The sequence below is a fragment of the Myiozetetes cayanensis genome, unplaced genomic scaffold (genome assembly GCF_022539395.1).
Source record: "Myiozetetes cayanensis isolate MyiCay16 unplaced genomic scaffold, myiCay2020 scf2-11, whole genome shotgun sequence".
In the NCBI taxonomy this organism is placed as follows: Eukaryota; Metazoa; Chordata; class Aves; order Passeriformes; family Tyrannidae; genus Myiozetetes; species Myiozetetes cayanensis.
The window spans coordinates 49,471,294-49,494,939 of record NW_026087411.1 but is presented as its reverse complement, the minus strand read 5'-3'; the positions used below and the strand labels follow the sequence as shown (position 1 = coordinate 49,494,939).

The following is a 23,646-nucleotide window of genomic DNA, read 5'->3' as shown; positions in this document are numbered from 1 at the left end:
TACCCCTGGAGCCTCCTGCTGATTGCTCCCTGCAGCTTTTCCCAGACTCCCAGAGAGAGCAGAAGGAGGTAGGACAGGCTTCTCTGGGGGCCTTCTTTACCCAGAGCAGGGGAAAAACACCCCATGTTTTTGCTTCCACGGTATCACAGCTTTATGCTCACCCTATGAGGTGACAAAAACTTTTCAGACCACCACACCTGCCCATTCCAGATCCCTAGACAGGCTGTGTCTTTCATGCCAACAACTCCATCCATAATGTAGGAGAGATGCCGGCCAGATCATAAATCTGCCAGCAGCTTCCTGCCACATATGCAAGATGCACATGTTTCCCTTAAATGCACTAGGAAGGAATCATAATACGGTTCAGCTCACTGCTAAGATGAGGGGAATTGGCATATATGCATGCCAAGAAAGCCACCAGTATAGAAAGGTGCCCACAAGTTCAGTGAGGACTCAAGCAGGACTGTGCAAAGAGGCTCCTCAAGATCAGGCTCCATTAATCTGAATGCTCACACATGGATACAGGTCATCCAGAGTTAATTCTACAGTATGATGTTCCCAGGGGCTGAACTCCACTTCCCTTTCCCCACCCTTCTCCTCCTCCTCCCTTCTCTCCCCCTCTCTGTTGGGAGCAGGTTTCATTCAAAAGCCAAATTGCAGGCAGGCTCCCCCAGAAGTAGAATTTAGTATTACACAAGGCAGTTGCTACCCCACAAGAATGTCTGATAGAGTTTCCGTATTTTTGCCATAGGATTATGCCATGTGGTGCAACTGCTGCTATCCTCCCAAAACGAGCAAGGGCTTCACCTATGTGCCATCCCAAGCCTCAGAGGAGGGAGCAGTGTGGTGGTGGGTTCGCTTACCTCCTTGCTGAGCCTGTGGGGCAGCTGGCTGGCACTGCTCCTAGCATGGGGATTCCCTCCCCAGCATGGGGAATAAAACATAAACCAAGTTCTAATCTCTTAATGAGGGACTCTTGAGCGCTGCTCTGAGAATACCAGATCAGTAGTAACCACATTCTAGGCTATCACTTTCCTCCTTTCACAGTCTAAAATTTCAATTACTTAGGACATGCACAAGAGACAAGGCAGTCATTCCCACTTTCCCTCCACTTGAAGAGGTATAAACACTCCACCCCTCCCTCCCCAACCCTCTACTTTCTGTCCCCTCTCAACAGAAACATGCAGTTTTAACCATATGCACATTGCTTTTTACCTTCTGTGCTGGGTTTTTTCATTTCTTCAACTCTTATGAGTTTCTTCCTGACTCTGCGAGTAGAATTCACCAGCTTGTGCAACCTCTTAAACTTCACCGATTCCTCTGTTTCATCATCGGATTGTTCTCTTGACTGGCAAAGAAACAAAGGGAATATTAATAAAGTAGTAGTTCCACAGCTTGCTCCTTCAAGTTAGCTCATCTGCTGCGTTGTGTCAAGGCAGCTCTGTAACGGATGTTATATTTTCAGCCCCAGTCAGACAGAAACATTTAAATTACTGAGGGTTTTCTTGTTTTCTTTTGTTGTTTTTTTTTTCTCTTTTTCTTTTTCTGAAAGCATGACATACCATTTTGATTTCTAAATCTGTGCAACGTAAGATCCTAGGCATCGAAATGCATTCCTGCCCTTGTCTTTCTTCACATGCATTGTGTAATAACTACTTCCACGTCCTCTCTCAGCGCGTTTCAGGCAGGGCTCTTTCCCAGGGCTCTTCTTACCCTACCAGTTATGCTCCTGTGGTTTAGGTCAGTCCCTGGTCTGTCTGGCATCTCAGAACTTGCTGTTTAAACCTGGTTATAAACAGCTTCTCCAAACTGAAGCTCTGTCATTGACGACTTCTCTTTTTTTTTTTCCCTCCAGTCTTCCCAGAAAATCAAAAACAGCAGCACAAGAAAGGGATGGGAAGGAAAGGAAGGAGGAGACCTCATCTGCCTCACTCACAAACTGCCACAACTACAAAATATTCCCTTCCTCCTCCCTGCTCCTTACACTCCTCCTGAAGACTCTTGAGGCTGGAATTAAGATGGACAGAGCATTCCTCCAGCACTGACCAAGGGAAAACTCTGACCTTTTCAGATATACAGTGCAGTCCATATTCCCCAGCATCCCGTTTCGTTTTGCATCTGATCCAGTATACTCAGTTCCAGCTGTTTTCCCTCAAGTATCAAACATTACAGAGACAAAAAAAAATTCCCTTCTCTCCAGCAGCAGTGACACAACAAGCTGAAACAATCCATTCCTTGTGAACGAGAAGACGACTTCGATTTTCGAGCCAGATCCAATGTTCAACGTGCTACTTCCTCTGTTTTAATCAGTTCAGAATGTGGAAGGCGGTGGGGGGAAGGGCAGGGAAGGGGAGAGGAGAGGAGGCCAACAGGGCTCTCCGACTTGGCCAGGACGACCCTGGCACCGTGCGCCGCTGCACATTCCTGCGCACAGCACGAGCTCCGGCTGGAGCGCAGTATGGATTGTATACCTCACTCTGTTTTCACCCACGGCCCCAGCCAAGTTGCTGCATTCCTAATGGTCAGCTTTAAAAACCCTCATGCAACTTCCTGTCAGTGCAGCTATCTGGGTTTCCACAGTGCACTCATCCTTTTTTATTCCTTCTCCTTAATTAAACTTAAAAAAAAAAAATATTCCCAAAAGATGCAAGCCAAGAAAAAAAGAAAAACGAAAACCAACCCACCCTCTTCTCTTCCCAGCAAAAATGCTGTCTGCTTATCTGGAGGATGAATAAAAGAGGCCAAATATAAAAATGCTTTCTACTTTTCTAGTGCACTTAAATATCAGGATGTGGTAACAATGGTAGATGCCATGGGGCAAGACACCAACTAGCAGTTGCACGGGTACACTTCCAAAGGCACAAACAGTGCCTAATGGAGCCAGGGCAGCTCTGGAAGTCTACCTCCCAGGCATGCACCTCACAAGGGCCCCAGAACCACACCAGAGCAAACTTCAGCAACTTTCTGCAAGGGCACTACCAATTACTGAATTCACACAAACCTTGTATTACTCCAACAGAAGGAGGAATACCAAATGGATCGCATATAGCACTAGAAATTGCCATTCTGTCATCCAAGAATTGCACAAATGCATTTATTATGGGTAAGAACTGGCTACGTAATTAATAATCTTCCTTTGGGAAAAATAGGGCTGTAAAGAGGAGTACCAGTCTTGTTTATATCAAAATAAATTAAGCAACAAGATGAAGATTAATTCAAGGATTATGCCCGGGACAACTTAGTGACACATCAAACAAGACAGACACATTTAGATAAGATGATGAATGGATTATTGACTGTAATCAAGAAGTTCAGTCAAGACTTCTTGGGCTATTAAGTGCATCCTGGCAAGCAACCATTATGCATATTCTGCACTCAAGATATGTTTATTTTAAACGCAATTACTCTAAAGCATTGCTTTCCATCATTACTTTTTGTACACCCTCAGTTTGCAGACTAGTGCAAGTTTGTGAAACCGTGAGCTCTGTAAGACTTAGAAAACAGCTCCTACCTGGTCCTCCCACCTAGGATTTCACCAAAGAGTAAACATCTAGTCCTACTTTTGCACCACTGATATCTGATAAAGAACTGTGCCCCCTCAGGGTTATGAAGATCCAAGAACAACAACAAAACCTTTTATGATGTCTGACATTTGCATTCACAACTACTGCCATGAAAGCAAGCATCAAAATAGCCTCAGTGCAAGGTACTGACATCAGACCCCAGTGGATAGTGCAGAGGGTGCCCACTATACTTCAAAATACCTAAAGTAACATCATAATTAAGTGCCAACTGGTCTTCCCTGATCCTTCTGGACTCCCGGTGTCCTTTAAGCTGGGGTCCTCCAGAGGAAGCAACAGATTCTGCCTATCACCGGTGTTTGGCCCAGATAGGCGAGAACAGCTCATGTTTTATGGGTAGATGAAAACACAAGGTCACTTTCTGTCCAGCAGCCTATTTCCTATCATATCAGGTAGTATGTGACAGACAAATCTTCTACAAAGAAAAAGGATGGCCAGTAAGTTTATGCAAAAAGGCCTGAAAATGTCAGTGACTACATCAGTGGTGCTGCTCAGAAAACTTTCTTGTCAAATAATGCTGATTCCTTGAAGATGAAAGCATTTTCAAGAAGGGTTACTTTTCACTTGCTTCCTGTTTTTGAAACAATTTTTTTAAGAAAGGCCTTGAAATTATCAAAAGTTTCCACTTTGGCACATGGGAAACAGAGCTTAATTTTCCAGCTCAAGCAATGCTTTCTTTTACAGCTAACGTAAAGCATTCTGGCCATAACTGACATATTTGGAAATCATTGAACTTCGACGTTTTGACTTCCCTGACCCACACCACCCTCCCCTCTTTCATGGGTCTCAATTGCTTTTTTTGGTAGCTGTCCCTGCCTTTAGATGGGAAAATCACCCCAATGTCCCCAAAGCGAGGCAGACCATGCAAATGGCTTCCCGGACAGCTCTAGCACCCAGGCCTTGGCACAGAGCTTAGATGGAGCCAGCTGCCAGACCCCTCTTGCCCTCGTCCCCCTTCATGGGCACTTCAGTGTGCTGCAGCACTGCAGAAAGGTAGACATGGTCTGTTAAAGAGGGGATGATGCATCCCCAAAAGGCTCAACTAGAAGCTCTCAGCACTGGAGGAGTCCATGCTGCACCCCCTCTGCCAATGCCTCCCAGCCCCTGGCACAGAGCTGTCCCATCAGGCCAAGCCTTGGCATCATTAACGCACTGGTAAAACAGCTAGAGCCCCTCCATCTCCCCATCCCCCCACGCACAGCCAGGACAGGTCTTTCCCCGTGCCCTAAAAGGAGAAAACAAACGGATTTGCAGTACTGCAAGTAGGAACAACTTAACTTCCATCTCCTCTGCTCCAAATTTTTCCATCCGAAAGCCCATATGGCTCAACTTTTAATTACTTTGGCTAATGCTGTATGTAGTAATTCTGTGGTGAATGCTAAAGTGTTTCATTTCTGGTTTCCAGGGCAACATTACATCAGATTGCAGACAGCTGGCTCCCCAGCCTTAAACCATAACAAATTGTCCAAAGCTGATGCACAAAAATCTCGCTGGTTGAAAGAGAGCGCGGGGCTCGGCTGGGCTGCCGGAGACCCGGCAAAGCCTGCAGGGCCCCCTTGGCGGGGCTGGCTGGGCGGAGCCGCCTTTCCTCGCGCTGCTTGGAGCAAGTGCATCCCTGCATCTGCAATGCTCTCACGGTGCGGAAACCCGCCAGCTTGGAGAGCTTGGCGGCACAAATGTGCGAAGGACTGCAGGGAAACAGGGACTAAATTAACAGCATCTGGAAATAACCGAGAGCTGCATGCACAGGACTGTAGCCACCACACACCACATGGCTGGAAAACTACAGAGGCCAGGGCCCATCCCCACCGCCCAGCTCTTCCTTGCTAACTAATGCAGCCACAAACCTATGAAGGTGCTCTCAAATCCAGGAGAAATCAATCCCCTCTGCTACCTCTAGCATCTCCTCACCTTGGAAAACTCCCTACTTGTGCATTTCCAAAGGCCATGGTTTGCATCATCTCATATGTAAGATCCAAGTAAAAAGCCTTATGCTCAGGAATAAAAAGGAAATTAGCACATGTACTTTGACATTCAAGGAGCTCTCTACAGTTCTGCTCCTGGCTCCCTCTTTGCTTTCTCTCTCACTTTTCTCATGCAGCTCATTGCTGCTGCCTGCTCTGAAGGCAGGGCACACGCCTCGCTCTGCTGCTCTCTAACATCCATCCCATTTCACACGCCACTGAAATAACAATCCTAACCTCCCTCTTTGAATTAGTACTTCACAAACATACACACACACACAGAGAAAACCAACATTTATTAGAGTACTTGGAATTAATTGGCAAAATGTAAACCAGAAGTAAGTAGCTAGCTTTCAGCAGGACTATGTTTGGAAACCATTCAGGGTTATAGCAACAACCTTAAAAAACACAAAATAGGCAAAGCCTGCTAGCCACGACCCAATAAAAATGTGTAAGAAATGCTAGGACATCCAGTTAAAGCTATCATAACTGATTAATTTGCTTCAGCTCCATTAAAAAAACCATACATGAGCTGTGGGAAGCCATTTAGAGAGATGTTAAAATTTTACAATTCACTTCATGCCCAGTAATATATTGTTCAGCCTCAAACTGAAATCTCTAGGAAACTTTCCATTTAAGAAACAATGAAATATCTTAATATCTGATTAAGCTCAAACTGCAATTCTTTTTCATTATCAGACAATTCTTGTTCAGCAAAGTGGGGCAAAAAAACATATTCAGACTCATGGGCTTAGCACATCACATCCCCCAGTCCTGGTTAGCTCACCTCAGAACTACAAACTATACAGCAAATGCAAAGAGACTTTACTGTTCCCTTCAGGAGACGTGGCTACACGTGTACTTTCTAACAGGCTTTACATCTGCCAAAAAAACCAACCGTTCTAACCTATAAATTTTTTTTTATTTAAGATGCCTGGACAAAGTCATAGACAGGAAAGTAGAACAGAAAAGAACTTAAAAGCCCAAGGAAAGGAAAAAGAGAACTAAGAAAAGCTATGCATGCTGTGCTGTGCCTAAGAATAACCACAAAAGCCTTTTCTCTTTTTCCCTCTCTGAAACAGGAGGCACATCCTCTCCACATCATGCTACATGCTCAGTGACTTACCAGCTTCGGCATTTACAGGCCTAAAGCTCAGTTTCGAGTATTTTCCCCTGAGTCCTCAACTGCTGTCAGCTTCGTAACCCTAAAATTTAGTAGCAGACACTTCTTCTTAAGTATTGTATTCGCTCTGAATCCTGCACACAAAATGCCTCTTCTCTGGAGTTACATTATCAGACACCAAACTGGCTCTGATTCCAGAGCTGAATATGTAAGGAAGAAAAAAGCGTGATGCTGGACTCAATTAGCTGTTTTCTGCTCACTGATTGATTCCCCCAGTTACTCGCTAGCTGCATAACTTGCAAGAAAGGCATAAGTCATCAGCTCTAAGCAAATCTTCTATTCACCACAAGGAAAAAAGGGAGTGTTGTACATGGCAAACAATCCCTGTTTTCACTGATGAAGGCTTGCTGACCTCTTGCTGGCCTCCAGTTCCTTAATTGCTGTCTATGGAATTTCAGTGAAAGAAAAAAATACAGAGAATCCCTGCAAAGCCAGGATGAAGACTGACCCTCGAACACTACCACTAGAGTGGAGGCTGTGTCTATAGGAAATATAACTTAAGCCCTTTACCAGGCTTTTTTTATTTTCACTTTTTCATTATTTTGACAAAAAGCCCCCCTGAGAATTTCCCTTTATAAAGGGCTAATTTGACAGAAAAATAAACCTTGCTTAAATGTTTTTTAACTTAGTGAACTTAGATACGTTTTTGTTCTTTCCCTTAGTTTCAGTGCTATAAAAAAGAACATCACTAAGAACTGGAAAGGCAAACACAAACACTGTTTAATTCAGAAATCTCAGCCTCATCTAGAATTAGCCACATTGTGGCTTTATGAAGCATTGTAGCATGACTTTCCACTTCTCTGCCTAGGCATGGTTGAGATCTCCCTTCCTAAGAAACAGACTCTGAGATGCTCAAGTCTTCTCTTGTAGTCAACCATATCTAACCCCAAACCTGGTGACAAATCCAAACTTTGGGCATTTATTCTCAGAGCACAAGAAAACATGGACCAAAAACGCTACTAATTAGAAGCACTGCTATCCAGTGGTGAAAAGCAATAGCAAAGGTATACCACAACAGCACCCTCTTCTAGCCAAGAAAAGATTCTCCTTTCTCAGGACATGCTATCAATAGCCACTTAATCTGGATTCACTGCAAATCAGTCATACCATGAAACCATAGCGTGACTAAACATCTGTTTCCTTTGGTGACTGGTTGATTTTAATGAGCCATCCAGTCAAATATCCTTTTTCAATTTCTCCACCTTTGTACTAGTGACCGTACAGAGCTTTTCTACTCCCTAGTGGTCATGTAAGCTAGATTTACTAGTGTGTTGTAGCTGGGTTTTTATCCTTGAATTACTTCAGCCCCAAAACTCTGATGTAAAGCTCTGTGGAAAATTCTAAGCTTCAGATAAAACCAGCTAGTGTTCTCCAGTTTCAATAACATACCAGCCAACATCAAGTGAAACATGACAGCAACTTCCTTGAAATGTATCCCAGATTCCCTTAAAAGTTCATGGCCATGAGTGAAACTGATCTAAGTTTGGGGCTTTGCAACTTGAGTTTTGAAGGTTTTGGGTTTCATTAAGAAAGTTTCACAGATTTCTAATCCTTGCAGAGGCTGCTTATAGAAATCTATGTGAAGTTCAGATGTGGTAATCTGCATCATATCATGATGTTACAGATAATGCTCTTCAAAATTTTAAAGAAAATTAACAGAGGTTATGACTATTCTTTTGCAAGAGTATGAATTTTAAAAAGGGCTATGCAAGTCTAAAATGTGCAGTGTCAGCCCCCCAGGTAACCATGTCTGGGTTCAGCCTGTGATTACTTACAGGAAAATCAAAGGAACATCCAACAGCTACTCTGGTGAGAAATGTATTACACATTAGCTGGTGACGACACTGTTTGCTGAAATTAGTGGGAAATATTTGTCATAAGTAACGAGAGCATAAAAGTTGAATTCTCCCAGGAGGTCTGCCTTGATACCAGAATAGCTGCTTAGGCAAATTCCTCACTGTTAACTGTTTCCAGGTTTTAGTTTAATTTTGAGGAGTACATTGCCGACATTTGTATCTGCAAGCCAAACACATTTCCACGTTGTGAAGTGCTTCTCTCACTGAGTAGCATAATTAATTTTAATGACATTACAACCATACTCATGTACCACTTATCATAGGTATATGTGGCAGAATGAAGCTCTGCATTACATTATTCCATATCTGTTACAATATAGCATTTTTTTCCAATTCTCCCACAGACTCCTCTACACATGGAAACAAAACCCTTTAACAAGGCTCTCTCAATTGAATCTTGTGTTTTGGCAATGCTAAGAAGGTCCAGGGAGAATCCCTATTCTTTAGCATAGTCTGTTCTACTGATGAATGGAGTACACCACCAGCGCTGGAAACCCACATCTGGACATCTTGGAAAACCACGGGTGAAAGAGTAATACATGGAACACAGCAAAATTCTTATCAGAGTAAAAAAGGAAAAGAATGAGAGCCCTTTAGTACAGGATGTAGTAACTTAAATTACATTCTTACAGCATTTTCAAGCAATCAAAGTATTAATGTTACCATCCTAAGTGTGAGGAAGGAAACTTCAGCATCAGGAAAGGGGAAAAACCGCTAACTGACAGGAGTGCAATTAAAATTTTCTATTGTACCACAAGCAAAGATTATTCAGCCTGAGTCTGCCAAGTAGGGCAGTGAAACACACAACTTTTGAGATTCCTAATTCTTGAACTGAGTAAGCCTTTGTTCCAATTTAATAGGCCTGGTCTCAGAAAAGATGGGGGCAGGGATACCACGTTATGGATTATAGCATCTCCTGCTGGCTGATGCATGGAGAACAGGAAAAAGCTGGTACCATCGCACTGCACCCGCTAGGTAATAAGCAGAAAAATTAGGCAGGTCCCAAAAGGCAAAAGAGAGATAAAAAAAGGTGAACTATTATGTTAGAATGAATATTAAATTAATTTGCCTTCCCACCTCCCATCCTCCTCAAATACATGGCCAAACATTTTGCAGTAAAGTAAGTCAAGAGGGCTTGTCTCAATGCAATCAAAACAGAAGTGGCTATGAACATGCTTAATTACAGACATTGTCTGGGCGTTACCGTAAGCTCTCTGAGTCATGACAGAAGGCAGATTTTTCTCAGAGACCTTATGACAGACTAACCACAGGAGCAACTACTGCTGGCAGCAAGCAGGAGGTTTACTTGGGCTACATTAACTCCTCAGTACAGTCCTGTGGTGACAGTGTTTAGTCCCACTAGGGACGCACACCTAGCTAAGCTCTATCTGTCAACAACACGGACAGGTGTTGAATGGTAAATAATACTTAAAGAAGTGATACAGTTTTATTTCTAAATAATTTGAAGCAGTTTCTTCTGCAAATTCTAAAGCATTTTGGAAAATTTCAGGTTAAATAGGTAAAACACTACTTAGTGTTCTACAAAACCAAATATAAACACATTGATGGCCTCTTGATTTGCTATCATCGCTTCAGAGCACTGACCTTACTTTGTGTTGTGTCCTGGGAACTGTAATGACAATCTACATTTCTCTCATGGAGGTTTTTGTGTCACTACACCCATGGGAAATCCTGTTCTTATGCATGGATAGAAAGAGGGGAAAGACTGTAAAAAATATGCTGCAATTCTTCTGCTACCAGCATTCATCAAGAGATGCTGGACACCGATCGGTGGAGAAGGAGAGCAGCCAGTGCCTCCCAGGACACGTTCCCATGGTAGGCACATAGTGTGGGAATTTAGCACTACCATTTTGAAGCCATGTCTTACTATAGGTTCTTTCTTCATCATAACCGTTACTAAGCACTGACAGTATTATAGGAATTTGTGTAGTAGTAATAAATACACCATCCAATAAAATGAGGCACATCAGTGCCTTTCAGGAAGTCTGAACAGAAATTGGGTCACTAGATTCTTTGGAGCAAAGATGAAAGCTCTGCATTCATTCACAGCCATGCTCAGCAGCAACTCCCCTCTGTTACTTGAGAGAATATGCAGGGCCTGGAGGCAGGCAACAAGCTCTCCAAGAAGAACAAAACCAGAAAACTATCCTCTTCCACCCTTTAGCCTTTCATGGAAAAGAAGCCTTATGAAAAATGTTAAGTCCCAGGATAACAGCAAAACCAGGGGTAACACCGGACTTTCAAAATGCCCAAAATATCCACATTGCTTCAAACTAAACACTACTGTTTCAAGTAAAACAATCCTCATCATACCCCAGTCTCCATTGATACTCAATGCTGATTCCCAATATGCATCAACTTTGAGCTTAGTTCTAACAAATTTAACTGACTATACCAAAAGAAGGGCTTTTTCCTGTTTATATTTAACAGTCCTGAATTATGAGCAGTCATAATGTTAACAAACGAAGCACCAAACCACTGAAATACAGTATAAGCCTGAATAATGTGTATTTGTTGTAATTATGCTTAGATTTACTCCTGAGGTAATTTGTGCTGCAGAAGTTATACTGCAATTATTTCTTTTCTTCTTATTCTTCACACTTACCAAACAATACAGTAATGACTACCGTGAGTCTGAGATAATTCTATCAGACTTAGTATTTTGTCAGAGTCAGGTTTGTACCATGGGTAATACAATCCTGGTTCAACAGCTTCAGCATCTCTTGGACTGAAAAGACTACAACTCAAAGTCCATTATCATCTGTTACTCTGCCTTTGACACCTGAGGCAGACATAAACCTAATTCTGCACATCCTTTCAACTTTTAGCCCCATTTAAGCACTAGGTAAAAGAAAAAAAAGTCTTCAGGAAATAATAGTAAGAACAGGAGCAACAAATGATCATCTCAGTCCAGCTAGAGTTGTTGCTGTGTGGATATGATGCACCACCATCTGTTAAAAAATGGATAGACAGAAGATGGAAAACAGAGGCAATGTAAGGGGGAATTTTCCCCAGCATCAGCCTCATGGCAGATATCGATGTGCACAGAATACTTCCAGGTCTGCATCTGCTGCCACTCTCCTCAGAGAAAACAAATGGGGTGCCAGTTTCCTACTGGTAGTGTAACAGTCCTGGGAAAAGAAGTGTTGGGACACTAAAACAGCACTGACCACCTGTGGGCTGTGTTGTTGGATGAAGATGTTGGTTTTGTTCTCTGCACTCATAAATTTTATGGCCTCTCTCCTGAGGCTGCTTGTGGCATGTCCAGTAGGTGGGGTGGTGTCAGACAAGCACGGCACAGCTCACCAGGGCACCCTTCAGATGAAGGCCAGTTATGTTACCTGGAAGCTCATGCTAATGAGCTCTGGATGGCTGAGCATTATCTGCCGATCAAAACCAAAAACCAGAAGCCAGATGAGACCAACTAACCAGTTTAGTCCAGAGATAATTACAACTTCACTTAACTTGCTTCTACAGAAACTGTCAGTGAAGTTAATTAGTGGTTTGTGTCAGTGGCAGCACACATATGATACACACTTCTGTCACTACCTCCCTCCTGCTTCTCTCCTTTCCCCCACTCCCACATGAAACATAGCAATGGGTATAATTAGCAGCCTTTTAGCAGAGGACACAGGAAAGGATTCATACTGACTTCTCCTAATGCTGGTCCTCCAAGCTGGGCTGGAGCCATACCAGCAGGATTCTGGGGATGAAGAAGCCCTATTTTAGATGAACTGAGAATTTCAGCCCCCAAAAGTCATCAAACGCGCTTTTATCTTTAAGAAGCATAAAAGGCACCTCAGTGTAAAGAAAGAATGTGATACAATTTTGAAATCCTCTCTTTCCCTGGACTTTCTGACTCCTGAGGACAAATAGGCCCTTATCTAAAATCCAGAAAGGGATCCATTCGCAATCTGCACCTGCTTTACGTCCCAACGCTTGGCACAAGGCAATGAAAGCCTGTCTAGTTTTACTGTGAACAGCCTTCATTCCAACAGAGATGAAACATAAATATTCAGAAATAAATTTTTAAGAAAACGATGAGGCATTTTAGACCTTTGATACTTCTGACTAAAAAGAAAAACAGTTTCAACTGCATTCCCACATTAGCAAATAAATAACACACATACTTTGTTGTGAAACAAGGGGACCACAGTAGTGAGACTGAAAGCTACAAACTGCTCTAAAGTGGCAAAGAACGAAGTCACCTACTGACTTGGCAAGACCTTTATTTGTTTGTTTGTTTCTTAAGAACAAACAAACAGGACACACAATTAACAGCACAGCAATGACGTGAGGCTGCCTCCCTTGGGATACTAAGATGATGACCCTTTACTTCTGAACCCTTTGTGTTTCATCATTAGGGTTCAGTTTTAAGGACATGAAACACAAGTTTCCATTTCCTGATACAGAAATTTAAAAGGGGAGAACCTGGAAACAGAGTCCTCAAATCAATCTTTAAAATGAAAATCTTTAAATCAACAAAAGTTATGTTAGTCATAAACACATAATAGCTATAAAAGTTTTCTTTTAAAAGTGGTGGTTTTTTCTAAAAAGGAAAACTAATGATATATACCCTTCAGACATTATTTTGTAGGGGGCTGTTTTTATGCTGTGGGCAGAGCTGACTTGAATGCAAAAGAGTACATAAAACCCTGAAACACTCCAGACAATCTGCCTTCATTTTTTGATTCTCTCATTGCTTAGATTCTGACTTTGTTTTGTTTTGTTTACAAAATGATCAACTATGATCACATTGTTCCATTAAAAGCTGCCTAGTAATAATTTGGCCATGAGACGGAAAAGAAAATAAATTATATTAAAAAAAAAAAAAGCAAACAGGAACAGAAGAACCATTGCCCAAGAACTTTGAATTCAAACAAGAAATGTTAATTTCAGTGACTTGTATTTTCAAATGCCTTTTGAGGTTATAAAGGAGCAGGCTACCTAACAGCATGCTTTTAATATATGGAAAACCATCTTTGCTTCATGGCCTATATAAAATGAGTGGGGTAGTCCTGAGATTTCAAATTCGCAGTGTACAAATCACAAAAATGGCACTGAAACTCAAACCATTTGGCAAAGAAAGGGCTTGAAAACAGAATCATCTTTGCTTGTCTCAAAAGCGAGTCATTTCAGATTAATGGAGACGTCCTTAGGCAAAAAAGTCTGGGTGAACACACACTCTATTTCTAGACATATCTGATACTTTCATTTGTTTTTCCCTCTTGTGTGTCAGTTATAGCCCAAAGTCTTTCACTCCAGTTAACCCTACTTTCATTCTTGTCCACAAAAAAAGAAGTCAAGCTGAATTTTGCTCTAACATTAAGTTTCATTTCTGCAGATGATCTGCTTTCTCTTGAAGGCAAGCAGTTTCACAGCTTCTGGTAAAGGAAACCACGACAAAAACCAGGAGCATGGACAGAAATCTTGAAAGGTACCTACAAGGACTGAACTGAAGTTAACAGGAAGATGTTTCAAATCCTACCAGAAGAGCAGAGAGAGGCAACAGAGCTCTTGGTTCAAAGTGCAAAGATGGCTTAGGAAAATAATTTTATAGAAAAGGTGCCAAGTCATTCCATTAAGGAAGAAATACTGAATCATGTTTGGTCCTCAGAGACATCAACAGCTTTCAGTAACTTCAACACAAGCGTAAACCACTATCAGAAGATTTAATAGGGAAATTCAATATCCTTCTGAGATTTGACCATGGTGAATGAGAGTTTTGAGGTTTTTATGCTATAGGTACTTTGGGCAAAGGCCTTAAGAAGGGAAAGTCCAGACTATAAATACTAATGAGGAAAAGATCAAGACATCTTTCAGCTGGTTAAACAATCAGTCCAGAACAGTCAGGATCCTTCCTTCTCCATTCTTTGCATATTTTTGATATATCAGAACATAGTACAAGGCAATATCCTTATAAGAGCAGTTCCCTTCTGCTCCAATCAGACTAAAGATGGGTGTATTTTTTTGAATACAAACAAGAAAATCTTTCTCTACCACCAAATACGTTAAACAACTCATAAAATGATATAGCATTCCTTTTTTTTTTTCAGGAAGGAGGAGCTAACTGTCTGCTGCAGTAAGCAGGAAATTCCACTGACAATAAAATAAATAAATCGATCAATGGTCTCAAAAGCCTATGATTCAATTATATGGGTTACATGGAGCTTGAATTTGACAGCTGAATGTGTTCTTCTCTAAGATTTGTCTTCGAACTTTCAATTAGAGAAATGAAGTGGAATAAAATACTCAGTGAAAATGAAGATCTCTGGAAGGAAAAATTAATTACTTCAGTATGGCATGACACAAAGACTGCCTGGTGCCCATAAAAACAAGAGAAGCTACACAGCTCAGAAGTAAAAAGTGAAGGGAGGAAAGCTGCCTTACTTCTTATGGGTTTGGCAAAAGCTGCAAACTCTGGGCTATGAGTTTCCAAATGCAGAGATAGAAGTGTTTGAAGGCAGCAGGTAGCTAGGACTTAGCCAGACCCTCATACAAAACATATCAGCACAGGCTAGAATAGCCTGAGAAATTCTACTCATGAATCAGCAAAGTGAAACTTTCCTCTAAACAGCCTAAAAACTCTTCTCTGTGCATTTTGTAACAAGGGGATTTTTGCCTTGTGCTTCAAAAGCTCAGTGACAAAGAGCCAGATTAAAAAAAAAGAAAGAAAAAAAGAAAAGAGAGAAATTGTACAATAAGACTGTTGAAGTCTATGAGAACTGATTTTGAAGATTTAAAATGCATGTTGAAGATTTTCTGCAGACAGAACATAGCATCACCAGGTCAATGATATATTTGCTATTAAGAAAATCACTGGGTAAATGAGGTATTTCTGTGCTTCAGTGAAAGAATTTAAATATTAAATGATACTGGGGAGCTATATCAGAATGACAGGTACTTACATTACAATTGGAAGAGCCATCAAATGTTGAGTAAGAACCATCAGGCCATTCTGCAGGATCTACATTACTGGATTGCCTGTGCTGGGCTTCATACTCCTTCAGCTGAAATTTGAAAAGACAGAGAGAACATTTTCCAGTGACAAGAAGATATCAATCTTCATTAAATAGCAAGAGTTAATGTAATTTCATTTTTCCCCCTGTATCACTGTGGAACTGGGAAAATCTGAACTTTTGCACTGCTCATCTCACTTATTCAAAATAAACTGTCCTAGAATCAGAAGTTTTAAAAATTAGTGTGTTTTTTTTTTTCTCAGAAGGAAATGCTCTGTAAATACTAAAATTTGATGAACTATCATTGGTAAAACATAAATTACACATCCCTATCTCAGAGGCACAGTTTACAGTGGACAGACTAAATAACAATGATCTGCCAATTTCCTTCCTAAAGAAAATTATCTGCAGCAAAGACTAGGAACCATCCTTTATAATCTAAAACCAAAACCTCCCCTCATCTTCCCTGTTCCCCAATAAAAGGCTTCAGACATGAAACCAATCCTACTGGAGTCTAAGTGTTGAAAGGACCCTCAAGACCTGGTATTAAAAAAACAAAAAAGAGTTGTTACTAGTAGCTCAGACCACTAGAGGGAAACACTACCAGTCCACATACAAACTATCAGATAGGTACAGCCCTCCCCCTACAAAATTTTAACAGTAGAGAAGTAAAAGAATTTTCAATATTACCACTCAATAATTTAAAAATTTTGCATTTTTTCATTATATGATTTCCAGCAAAGCAATATTTTCTTTAGGCAATAACATAATTTTATATACTAGGCTTATCTATTTCAAGATGTAGTATGTCAGTAAAAATATTTATCTGACTGCCAACTGATCTAAAGCACATTTTCTCTAACGTAAACCATAAGGAATATCCTGGTTTCCATCACAGTATTTTTACACAAGGGTACAAATTCAGAAGCTGCACTGAAACTCAGCAAAACCTGAAGTATTCCTATTAGTACTTACACAAACCTATGAACATACTTGATAAATCAAGACTATAAGTGAGATACTTCTCCCTTACTTTAAACAGCTGCAATGAAAATGTCTACATTTGAACTTTTCTCTGATTAGCATCCTTCATTGTCAACGGAGAGAAGCAAATGCTTTTAGGACTCTATTAATTAACCATGCATTAGATATCTATTTTTTCCCAATAAACAAAGGAATTGCTATCTAATTTATGCTACCTACACAATGGGGCAAATAGGCAGGCTTTCTTCACCTTCTCCTATGTTTTCTGAGCAAAGTAAAACTCCATTTTGATATATCCTACATCCTAAAGCAAGTTTCTCCAGGAGATTCAAGTATATACATATCATACCCTAGCAAGTGCTTCCTCGATGGTGATCATCTTCTCTTTGACCATCATCATCAGTTGGATCCGTTCCTCATCACTCATCGTGATCTCACTGGCCACATACCCTACATCCTCTCCTGCAGGAAAAAGCACAAATATACTGAGCACGTGTAGGAGTTCACACACAGAGCAGGTACACTGAAGCTGGATTTTACCCACTGCACTGAAATCTAGTTGCCATGTGGATCTATCTGGCTGGCCAGAAACAGAGCCTCACCAGAGAAGGCTTCTAGCATGATTTCAAAGAATGGAATGATTTCGACGTAACTGAGCAATAAAAGGAAGTAACTTGGGACTAAAAAAAAACCTAATTCTACTTTGACATTGAAAGCAAGCGAGCACAACAAAGAGAAATAAAAGGTGACCGTCATCACATGGTTATTGACCCTGAAAGACAAGAATCAAAAGAGAAAGTGCTTATGTCAGAAAAGTCTTGCACTCAGCCCTGAGGAACACTGTAATCAGCTGCCAGAGCAGAAAGGAGCCTTTTCAGGAATGGCATACCGGGCCCTTGCAGCTCCCTGCTGTGGACTGGCCATGTCTTCTGATCTATCCAGGTTATCCAATCGGCCACTAAGCTGGTACATGGGATGTACTGGGGCTCCCAACTACAGGACCCCTCCTTTTGGGGTGTGCTTGGCATGTCAGCACAGACAATTAAAACTCGCCTTTAGAACCAGCAAGAACCCACATTTAACTCAAAGTGTGACCCTTCTGGGCCTTTGTCATGTTTCACAATCCATCTGAGCACAGAGATATGGAGAAGCATCTGTTTGCAACATAAGAATCTCACAGATAGATGTGGGTAAACAGAAATTTTCTGTGTGAACAGAAATACTTAATGCAATGCACAGCTGCATCTTTTGGAGAAGAACTAGAGAAAGACACCTGACAGTTTAAGTAGAATCCTATATTTGCACTAGTCACCAGAGGCACTTTCACTCTGTGTGTGCCAACACTGAGAGTCAGGGCTAAAGGCAACCCAGCCTCAGGTCTACAGTTTCAAGAATATGACTTGTCATTCTGAGCACTGTCACGACAAACCAAACCTGTGACACTTCCAGAGCCCCAGACCCCCAAGTGTCACATTACAAATGCATTTTACTCCTTTGTGATGCTGGCCCTTTATATTTTATATGGATAGGATGTGTGCCCTTGAAAAAACTTTACCTTTCGAAGTCTGCCTCATTAGTCCTTTCTGGTTCTTTCGGAAATTCTGCCAAAAAAACTTATTTTTCTTTTTCCAGTCTGCTTTCCCTAAAAGGAAAGTGGGGAGGGAAGTTGAGGGGAAAGGGAAGAAGAATTTTGGAAAGAAACATTAGTTAGTAAAGGATAGAGAAGCTTTCAAGCATTAAGTTGTATTTTTAAATCAGAAACAAGAATAAAAAAATCTCAGATTTTCTGGCTGTCTTGATTTATTCTGTGCTAGAACTATGCTGATATAGCTATTTCAGGGAAATGTACATTCTTTTATAATTGCCAATGCTATAGAGGACTGAGATAAGCAAGTAACTTACATATTTTGAATTATAAACAGAAAATATTTTACATTCATTTTGATGGCTGTTGAGTTACTAATGTCAAGTCTGAAAGTGTTTTGTTGGTCCATTCTCTTCAACTGAATCACAAGTATGCAGCCTAAGCCAGAACTTAAGCAGTTTTCTAGTATGTGTGTGCATAGCTATAGAGAAAAGAAATACTTTACTTAAATACAAACGTAGACAATCATATGTGTGCACACACACATTCTGCTATTTGGCATGAGAAATTTTATAAGACTATCAGCTACATTTGACTCTTGCTCTCCATATGCCTGGACTGTACAGAGCTGGGTCTCCATGTCCGCTAATATCAGATCTGCATATGGATTGATGACCCAGAAATAATCATTTGCTCTAAAAAGAAAAATGGCATCTTGCCCAAGGTAGGGCATATATAACTGTGTTCCATTGAATTAACCAGGGCCCATGCTATAAAGTTTATGCCACTTGCAAGTGAACATAGAGCGCCTGATCTGGCAGAAATGCTACTGACAAAGAGCAATTTCATCCCTCTGCTTTTGAAAAAATTCAAAGGAATGCATTTTATACTGTGCCATTGAGTTTCAGCATTTGACTATCATATTTAAGATTTCACCCTGGATGATCTAGAGCTGGGTTTGCTGACTCTGAAATACTGGTTAAGTTTAGACTGTGTGGACATATCCCTAGAACACCATTAAAAAGAAACAAACAAGAAAAACCGCCCAGTTTGATTTTTCCTCTCCAATGAGCAAAATATTTCAGAAACAAAGGAAGAGACTCTGGCATGACATGAACAAAAATAACAAAAACCCCAGTTATTCACTGGTGGTGGTAGTTTTCAGAATACAAATAAACAGGCTAGCAGTGATCTAACAAGCAAACATTTGAAATTCAATATAACAAGTCAAAAGATGCATATTTATCACATGACAATGCTGGTTGGGCAATTTCAGTGATCACTGAGACACCCAGCATTTAACTTAAAGCTGCTGAGGCTCACTCTCCACACACACACACACACAAATGCTGCTGACTTCTGCCAACATTGTGTTTACTCAGCTCTTCACATCCCAGCACAAGCAAAACTCAAAAGCTGTTTAAGAATTCCATAGGAGTACCAAATAAAATGAAATATACTGACCTACAGAGCCTTCTTCCGAGCTTGATTTATGAATGGAGAGCCTAGGACAAAAAAGAGAAATGGACTTATTGATGCAGGCTTCTCACATTTCATGGGAGCTGTCTGGTTACAGTAAATTATAGTTTCCAAACAATATATCATGAGCTGCTTTCTCTTCCCTTTTCTTCCCAATGCAGCAAGTTGGAAACAAAACCTGAACACACTGGTCTGACCACAGCAACTGAGTTCCCCTCTTAAACATGACTTTTGTGACCAGCACAGAAAAATATATACTGACAAAAATCTACGGTTAAGGCAAAAGAGTCTAGGGATCCCTAAGAAAAACAATTATTCACATAGTTCCCCACTTTTGTTTGCAAAACAGCAATTTTGCTGCCTTCGAAACTGTAGAACTGGGATGCTGCATTTGTTTAACTGTATAACAGTTTTCAGCCTACTTGTTTTTTCTCTGATAAAACTTTATAAAATATGTGCTCATTACACTTTCAGAAGCCATTGTGTGGAAAAAGTAGTAGAGAAAAGCTTGTCCAGACCCTATGAAGTGCAACCAAAGGTGACTGGAGACTACAGCTTCTTGCTCCCGAGTCCCTTTTTTGTGCTTTCCCATCAGTGTATGCTCCCTACCTCAAAAGCTAGTTGGAGAGACTTATTTTACCAGAACATGGACTTTACAAACAACCCACTAAAATAGTAAATAAATCTTTTGTTCTTGGTCTTTATGTTCACTGAACCAGTTTTCCATAATGGATTCCAACTCAGTGCCAACAGTTCATTGTGGGACCTCTGATGAGACAGCATCACCCTGGTTCATTGCCTTTTTTCCCCTGTCTGTATAAATGGAGCTAATAGAAATTACCAAACCTTGCGTTATTCTTTGAAGCCTTCCTATTTAACCACGCAGCACCAAGCCAGCGAAATGACTCCTGCCAGCATCAACGGCTTTGCTGGAGGCTCCAAGTGCAAAGCATTACTGCAGTGTTTTTGCCGGGAGCTCGGCCCCACGACGTGACAATGCCCTATTGTGCGGTGGCTATACTGCGGCCGTGCAGAATGGAAACACGCATACCCCAGCGTACCAAGCAGACCTCAAGCCAAACCATTCTCTGAATGAGGCCATATAATAATACACACATGCCGTGCCCTCGTTGCTGTCCACACACTCTGTCTGCACGGGCTCCTTTAGCTCTCTCAGACTCCCAGCAGAGGGCAATGAAGAGTTTCTGATCAATTCACTAAACCACTCTAAGGGAAATTTTAGTTTAAGCCAGTTCAGGGTTTAGAAGATGCAAGCAATTTCTGGCCAACGTCTTATAAGCATGAAAACACATACTCATCAATTTGCAAAGACATCATTAATGAGGAAACGAGACAGTATGAAGTTTCAATTTGATTTAGTAATTCATCTAGAAAAGGAGGGTCTGGCACAGTGAAGCTCTGAAATGCAACCTCTTTCAAACTCAGACTGATGAGAAATCTAATCCAGCACAAACTGCAAAGTGATTGAGGCAAACAAACTTCAAATTTGTAATGTACCAGGAGGAGGGAGACATGCAGTGTTTTCCTTGCTGATGAAGTTTACCCTTGAAGGGGAAAAGTTAAAAATATGCCACCAAATGCTTAGGTTTAAAGAAGCCTGACTGAAAAATGCAGGAGAAAAATATAGACCCCATACTTTCTGGGTACAAATTTCCAGAAAAGCCTCTGAACAGGGCCAGGAATTCATCCAGACACTTCAAAGTAAAGTTGTTAGCAAGTATTTTTCTAAATAAAGGTAAATCAGATAAAAAGTATGCAGAATTGTATATGGAGACTTGTTTTCATGAAAGCCAAGTTCTGTTGGAACTGACAGAATTAATCCACTACGTGTTTTGCACGTGAGCATAGACCTCACCTATTTATCTTAAATGAATTTAGTATCCATGAAATATACCAAGTCATCATCCTTAGAAAATGAAATCTGTTCACGATCGGAACTCTGCCTCACTAGTGAAATCAGCCTCAAAGTGGAGAGGCAGTCTCTTGTGCTCTGTGGCCTACAAATCCATTTTAATCCTTTTCTTCTCTTGCACAGTTGCCAACGATGATTCAAGTAAGTAGCAGGTGTAGCAGCACTGTTTGTGATGTGGACATCTGTTCACTGGGAATTAGCCTGAGACCACCAACTCATCACACACTGGCCTCCAAAGAACAGGAAGGGCAGTAGAACCAAAGTTCTAACTTGCCTGAACTAGAGTGGGTGAGGAGAAGAACAGGATCCACAGCAAGCAAATTACCTTCTCATTTATAACTGATTTGAGAACTATGTTGAGTTTCATCAGAGGATGCAAATTCCAAGTATCATTTCATGCATTCTTTAAAGAGGAAATCTTCTGTGCTTGGGCTGACCTTGAAAATGCTAACAGCTGGTCTGAAGAGATGGAAATGCCAACAAAACTTACCACATAGTGTCTGAGAGGGCACTAGCTTTTTAGTTCCACTAGACAGCTCTGGTGCTTAAAAATCCTCAGTGAAATCAATCAAGCACTTTACTTCCTAGATGTCTGGTGAAAAATTCCAGACATCCAGAGTACCTGGATTCCAGAGTACCTAGAAGTTGCTATATGTTTGATTGGTAAATTACACTCCCTTACTCTGTTAAATCTGCAGTGCTTCTGTGAACGTGCACTGAAAGAGATTTGTGTTCTTCCATTCATAGACTGATAACTTGTACTGAAAGTTAATGATGCAGTGACACTTGGCAGAAGTTTCAGCACTGTGTGTCTGAAAGGGAGCCAAATGCCATTACTCCACCATGGAGGCCTTCATTTTTGTTGTGGTCTGATGTACAACTTCATTAGTAAGCTTTCACATGAAATGTACTCTGTCACAGCATACAACAGAAGAAATGTATGGGTATACGTCCACACAACAAGGAAGAAAAAAAGATTTATGGTCAGATGGAAAGAGTATTTTCTTATCAACACATAATCTTTGGATGTGGCCAGCAGAAGGGGTCAAAACTTTAATCCATTTATTTCACAAATTCAAAACCATCTCTAGGCTGATACTTTGTGCCTCTTGGAGCCAAAATGCTGAAACAAATAAATGTGAAAAAAACCCTCAAACAACAAAAACCCCTCCCAAACCACCACAAAACAGAAGGCACAATATACGATCTAAAAATGGAGCTACTTTTGGGAGTAAGCAAATATTACTGCCCTAGAGAGTTGATGAGTTTGAGTAGATTTTAGTAAATTACATCAGGCCGCTCAGAGGTCAGTGACACAAAATTTAGTAGCAACAGCTGGAGTGAAGAACCTGGACCAGGAACTTCTTGATTAGAAAGACTGGCTTAACAAAAAGGAGTTTACATTCAACACTGAAATGTGCAAGTATGCAATCCAGAATGGACACAAAAGTCCAAAAGCCAGTCTTTCAAATGCTGGAGGTCTGCAAATTACAGAATACCTGGGTACACCAGTGGGAAAAGGATGACTGAGAAAAAAACCTACACTTTAATCCTAAAAGGGGTAAGGATGGGAAATTCCAATGGCAGTATAAAGAATGAATATATATGAGAATGGCTGTAAACCCACCATTATTTATGCTCAAGAAAGATGAATTCAAACCAGAAGTGGTAAAGAGAAAAGTTGTTAGAATGGCCAGGGAACTGGCTGCTTTTCTTACAAGAGAGAGATAGAAAATTTTGCCTGTCAAATTGAAAAGCTACAAGAAGATTAACTTATTGCCTGTTAATAAATTAAGCACAGGAACAAACAGACTTAAGCTGGAAAAAATTAGAAAAGAGGAGCTAACATTTCCTAACTATTTGGACAAACTTGCAACAGCAGCTAGAGAAAGGCAGGACCAACTTTAAAAACTTAATTAACTGCTTTAATAAGAGGTTGCTTGAAAGATAAGAGACCTGACCAGACATCCTAGACAACAAAGATATTGGCCTGAGGATTGTCTCTGGAAGATACTTCTGATTGTTCTTTTAAAGCCTGTGGGCTTTGTATGAACAATGTCAAAGTCTAGCATCCAAAAGGATCTTCGAATCTATCTTTCCT

The 23,646-nt window shown here is 40.8% G+C and overlaps 1 protein-coding gene across 1 annotated transcript in view; it reads right to left on the bottom strand.

Moving 5' to 3' along the window:
* The window catches only part of SASH1 (SAM and SH3 domain containing 1), a 533,011-nt gene that overhangs the window by 28,896 nt on the left and 480,469 nt on the right, over positions 1-23,646 (bottom strand). The window contains 5 exon segments of the mRNA XM_050315112.1: positions 1,216-1,348; positions 15,514-15,615; positions 16,898-17,010; positions 18,104-18,190; positions 19,598-19,638. Of these exon segments, the coding sequence (XP_050171069.1) occupies positions 1,216-1,348; positions 15,514-15,615; positions 16,898-17,010; positions 18,104-18,190; positions 19,598-19,638 (476 nt within the window).